This window comes from Perognathus longimembris, chromosome 28 (assembly GCF_023159225.1).
Source record: "Perognathus longimembris pacificus isolate PPM17 chromosome 28, ASM2315922v1, whole genome shotgun sequence".
NCBI classification, from domain to species: domain Eukaryota; kingdom Metazoa; phylum Chordata; class Mammalia; order Rodentia; family Heteromyidae; genus Perognathus; species Perognathus longimembris.
Genome location: NC_063188.1, coordinates 2788951 through 2794726, shown reverse-complemented (window position 1 = coordinate 2794726; position 5776 = coordinate 2788951). Strand labels below are relative to the sequence as shown.

At 43.2% G+C, this 5776-nt stretch overlaps 1 protein-coding gene across 1 annotated transcript; it reads right to left on the bottom strand.

Annotated features, from left to right (window-relative positions):
• Window positions 1–3588: 3588 nt before the first annotated feature.
• LOC125344082 (melanoma-associated antigen 10-like) lies at window positions 3589–4584 on the bottom strand. Its single transcript, XM_048336680.1, has one exon. The coding sequence runs from the start codon at window positions 4582–4584 to the stop codon at window positions 3589–3591; it is 996 nt and encodes a 331-aa protein (XP_048192637.1).
• Between the last annotated feature and the right edge of the window lie 1192 nt (window positions 4585–5776).

Here is a 5776-nt window from a genome sequence, read left to right as displayed (position 1 = left end):
AATTATGGCACACTAAAACCAAAATGGCTCACCTTCTGCTCTTTCATCGTTGTTATCAGCCTGGCCAGTAGACCCTTTCTCATATTAGACCAAAGTTGGGGCTAGACCTAAGAGATATGATGTATTTTGATCAAGGGTGATGATGATGAGGAGGAGGAGGATTACCTTTACCATTATTAATAGCATGTTAAAGTACAATGGACATATACTAATCTACATATACTTGAAGTATACAATTAGCTGAGATCTGACACCTATGTTCAGTTAGGAAAACCATCCTCCCCTAATCGTTTTTGAGCTTCTTAATAATCCCTTAACTCCTGCCCTTCCTCACTTCCAGTTCTCAGGCAACCACTAGCAACTTTCTGTCTTTATACATTCTTTTGCATTTTCTAGTTGGTTATGTTGGTGGAATTATTCTATATTATATGATTTTTTTGGTCTTCTTTCAGTTAGCATAATTATCTTAAGGTTCATCTTTGTGGACTGCGTCAATAGTTTCTTCCTTTTTTTCTTGCTTTTGCAATCCATTCATCTGCTAGTGGCCTTGTAAAGCTTTTGGTTTGTGACTGTGATGAATAAAGCTGTTTTGAACATTTGCGTCCAAGTCCTGTGTGACCATGTGCTTGTAGTTTTCTTGAATAAATATCTGGGAATGAACGATCTAAATCATAGTGTAGATGGAGTTTTAACTTGGTTTTAAGAATATGCTTTTATTATTTTATTATTATCTTTAAGTAGTTGGACAAAAGGGTTTCCCATCAACAAATCGGTTTGTGAGCACAATGCCTCTTTATTTTGGTTAATGTTACTCCTTCTCTCCTGCTCTGCCTTCTCTCCAGGTTACCTATTCCCTCAGTTTACCTGGTTCCATTTTCACATATGTGCATTGAATATTATGATTGCATTGTCCCATCTTTCTCTTCATTCATCATTTTGGTTTTAATTTGCATTTCCTCAATCATCGGTGATTTCAAGCATCTCTTTGTGGGTTTATTAACCATTCATATATTTTTCTTGGTTTCTCTTCAAAATTTTAACTCAACTTTAAAAGTTAAGTGTTTCTTTCTTGCTTCTGAATCTTAAGAACCCTTCATATACCTGCATATAATTTTACCATGAATATGTTTCTTTCTTTTCATTTACTTCTTTTTTAATTCTCATAACAGTGTTGCTTAAAGCATAGAAGATTTAACCTTGATAAAGGGTAGTTTAGCACTTTGGTTTTTTTTTTTTTTTTTTTTTGGCCAGTCCTGGGCCTTGGACTCAGGGCCTGAGCACTGTCCCTGGCTTCTTCCCGCTCAAGGCTAGCACTCTGCCACTTGAGCCACAGCGCCGCTTCTGGCCGTTTTCTGTATATGTGGTGCTGGGGAATCGAACCTAGGGCCTCGTGTATCCGAGGCAGGCACTCTTGCCACTAGGCTATATCCCCAGCCCGCACTTTGGTTTTTTTATGAATTGCCACTTGCTGTAAAAAAAATGGCCCAAACTATGATTACAATGAATTTTTTCCTCGAGATTTTTCCAGAAGTTTTATAATTTATTTATGTTTTAGTCTATGATCTATTTTAAATTAATATTTATATGCATGTATGTCATGTTTGTATGAATGATTAAGGATTTTTATACATATTTGGATGTAAATTTTCATTTTTTGACTTATCTGAATTTATTGAAAATGGCTTCAGTTGTTGTTATGATTTAGATACATGTCTTCCAAAGGCCTGTATATGAAGGCTTGGTCTCCGGGCTTGATGCTGTGGAATTTTAGGAAGTAGGATCAAGTGGGAAGGTCTTCTGTCATTGGGCATGACCTTGAAAGGGACTGTTGGACTCTTGTCTTCCGGTCTTTCTCTGCTTCCTATTTGTAGATGTGAGCACTCATTCTAGCTTGTGTTCTGAACCATTACCATCTCCCCCCAACTATTGCCATCTGCCACTCATCAGAAACCAAACAAATAGGCTGCCCAGCTTTGGGTTTGTACCCTCACACTGTGATATAAATAAATCCTCTTTCTTTTTAAGGTAATTGTCACAGATATTCTGCTATGCTAATGGTCTGCTATACAGAAATTCTTGGATTTTCATCCAGAAGATTAGGGATGGTTTTCTATACCACTAAAGTATGATTTTTGAAATAGTTATCATAAATGTATCTTCAGTAGTAATTAGTTATCAGTTTAAGTTATTAAATTCTAACTTATATTTCCAGCTATATCCTGTAAGGTCTACCCCTAGAAGGCTGGATGTAAATTTTCAAAGAAACAGAATCAATAGAGTAAAGACACACAGGCAGGTGGTATAAGTATTCATTTGAATGATTTGCTTGCATGATTATGAAGGCTGAGGCTCAAGGCTAGGAAATGTAGTGGTATCATTCCAGTCTTTGGCTGAAGGCCTGAGAGCCAGGGCAGCTGATGGCACTGTGTACCGAAGAGCTGCAGTCCATGGCTGCCATATAATAAATTTCCTTTCTCTGCCTTCACTATGTTTTATTATTTGACATATAAGGACAAGTAGCTGGACCTAACATGAGACCCCCTGGACTTTGGCTTGATCTAATAATCTGGTTTCAAAGTTACCTAGCTTCTGTGTTGAGTTCAGCCTCACATTTCATATGTGCCCCAGAAGGAGGTTCCTCTGTGCCTCATGTAGGATGCAAAGGGAGCTTCTCAGAGTACTGTGGTATTCTCGCAGGCCTGAGGCACACTGCTGGAGGATGTGCTCCCAGTCACCATGAAGCCTCCCAGCACTCAACTCCCAGGGAAGGAACTGCACTTCCACAAGCTCTGATGTTCATTGGCTATGGACATTGACCATGGGCTGCTGTTCCTGGATCCCAACCTCCTCATCCAGACCTCATGTGTTCTTTTCACCTTTGAGGACATCTCCACAGCCCCCTGACGTGAGCACTGCTCCTACACACCACCATCTATGTGGAAATGTGGGCCTGACTGAACCCAGTTTACTAATATCTCCACTACTAATCAAAGACCATCCAAAGAGCAAATGCTCAATGAAGAATTGAAGACTGAATCAAACAGTAAGTTGGGGGAAATATTTACTAAGATTTTATTTCATCTCCATTGTCAAGTTAGAGTCCAGCAAATTTATGTCAACACACATATTTTTTAATGTTACAGAAAAGAAAATTGGAGAAAGGGAAAAATTAACATTTCCTTTATTTCTTTGTGCCATCTGTTTCACTGATGATTAATTTCCCATTTCCATGTTAACACATTCCAAGTGACAAAATAACATGGTTTCTGCATTGATTGAACAATTAGGAAAACTCACTCTTAAACTATATAACAGTAATACATATGTGCGTATTGTCATTTATAACTTGAATCAACTCTTAATGAAAAACCCGAATCAACTCTTAATTACAAAGGATACCTGAACAATTCTAAAGGGAATATTAGTCAACTTGAAGTCACCCAAATATGGTATACTATATGTTCTTCTCAACTCATCCTAGAACTCTACTACTGACAAAGCTGACTCCTGTCTTCAAACACAAAATGAACAGTGGGCCTCATGTGCCACGGGATTTGGTCCACGAGTGGCTTTGTTTATGACTTGTGCTTACAGAGCATCTTCTTCCTCTCTCAATGCTTCTTTATACAGGGCAGGGAAGCTGCTTGGATCACACCCACTGAACTTGGCCCAGTGTTTCAGGATTTTCATCTTGCTGGTTTCTAAGTGGGCTCTGGGGCCCCACAGGAACTCATAGCGAGCAGGATCACTGTTGGGCACCTGGCGGTACTCCAGGTACTGCTCCTGCACAAAATCTTCAGTGATTAACTTCCTGGGATTCCCAGACAGGTAGTGCTCCCTGTCAGACCACACCCCCATCTTATTAAGTGAGTCCCAGACTTCCTCTTCAGAGATACAGTTGCCCTTCATGAAGATGAGACACAAGATCATAATCAGAAGGCCTGTCTTGGGCAATCCCTGGACATCACTCTGCAACCCATCATACGTGAGCCCCAGGGAAGTGACAAGGACATAGGAATGGTTAATGGGGTCCACCTCATTTACATCAATGCCAAAGATCAACTGCAGACAGTCAGCAGCTCTGCGTAAGATCATAGAGAAGTAATTATGGTGATTTTTGATGACATCCAACATTTCTGCTTTGGTGGTCACCACTTTCATTCCATACTTGCTAAGCAAGAAGAGTACTAAGGGTATTGAATTTGTCAACAGTGATTCAGGATCTACCAGACCACCCCTGGGGAACAGACGTTCCGCTACACGGCTCCTGGAGCCCTGATTGACTTGGTTCTGTGTAATAGAAACCAAGTCAATGGGGGGAGAGGAGGCTCTCAGAGGACTCTGGGGACAACTTGGTACTCCAGTAGGAAGCACTGATCTTGGAGTGGCTGGGATCATAGCAGTACTGGAAGAAGAGTCAATGGCCATCTCCTCTTCATCCTCTTCCTCCTCCTTCTTCCCATCTTTCTTCTCCTCAGCCACAGGGACCGGGCACTCACTCACCACGCCCTGCGACGCCTCTCTCTGGTCCTGGGGGTTATCCTCACACTCGCCCTGCCGGCCCTTCCGACTATGAGGCATCATGGTTGTCCTTGGGCACCGCAGGTGACGAGGACTCCCAGACCTGGGGAGAGAGGGAGCGTGTGAGTGCACTCAGCCTCCACCCCCACCCTTGGTGTTCTAGCACATGCCCTCACTGGGGTGTTCTTTGGGGGTGGGGTGGGGGTGCCCAGGCTCCTGGCTTCCTGGTGGTCTATTCCCTGAGAGCCTGAGGAACAAATGACATGGCTCCTCATGGGGCAGGTGGCTTACAGACCTTGAACTTCTGGGGCTGCACTGCGGGGTTTTCTGTGTTCTGGGATAATTGGAGCCATTGGTGCATGTTCAGAGTGTGAACCTCACCTTGACTTTGTAAAAGTATTGTTATTACAAAGATGATGTACAGAGGGGTTACAGTTACCTAGCCAGGTAAAAAGTACTCTGAGTTTCTCTCTCTTCATGCTGAAGTGTGGAAGGATAATACTGAATGTCCAGGCCTATGCGAGATGAGGGTGCACTGTGTGTGCGTGTGCTCCTTACTGTACTGTGGTGGACAACTACTCTGTGCACCAATTGCCAACTCTGTTTGCCTGAGCCAAACTCCCAGAACAAGGAGATATTACAAAAGGCAGAGCAGAAGGTCACATATTGCTATATCTGCCCACCTGTGACAGCAAGCGGTACATAGCTTACAGATGGGCCTTGTGAATGAGGGACCTGTTGAGTAGTCATCTTGATAAATGGCAAGGTTTGGAATTCCCGTCTGAGACCCGACGCTATGTTCCTTATGCCAAAGCCCTGTGCTGTGAGACACCAGAAGAGGAAGAGCGGGGAGGCCAATTCACCCAGCTTATGGAAGAGGCAACTTGGGGCTGGGGTCCCGTGTGTTTTTGTGAGGATGTCCCCTCACTCCTCACCTTGATGCCTGGCAGATCCTGGATACCTCCGTCTGAGAAGGCCAGGCTCTGTGTGCTCTCCTGATGCCTTCTCTTTCTTCAAGCCCTCACCGTCCTGAGACCTGGAAGACAGAAGTGAGGATGCAGCTCAAGTGACAATCTGTCTTGGTGACCAAGAACACCAGCTCCATGTCACCTGATTCAAAAAGAAGGGGTGACATTACTTGTCTAAGTCCCTCCAAAGACCTCACACGAAGAATCTGACTCTTGGGGTTTCTTGAGATAGAGGAGAGGTGGGGGAGGGAGGAGGGGGAGGGAGAAAACGTGGGGGTGAGGCAATG

Bases quoted from the DNA above. Each gene is read 5' to 3' on its own strand.
- LOC125344082 (XM_048336680.1), bottom strand. From the start codon at position 4,584: ATGATGCCTCATAGTCGGAAGGGCCGGCAGGGCGAGTGTGAGGATAAC.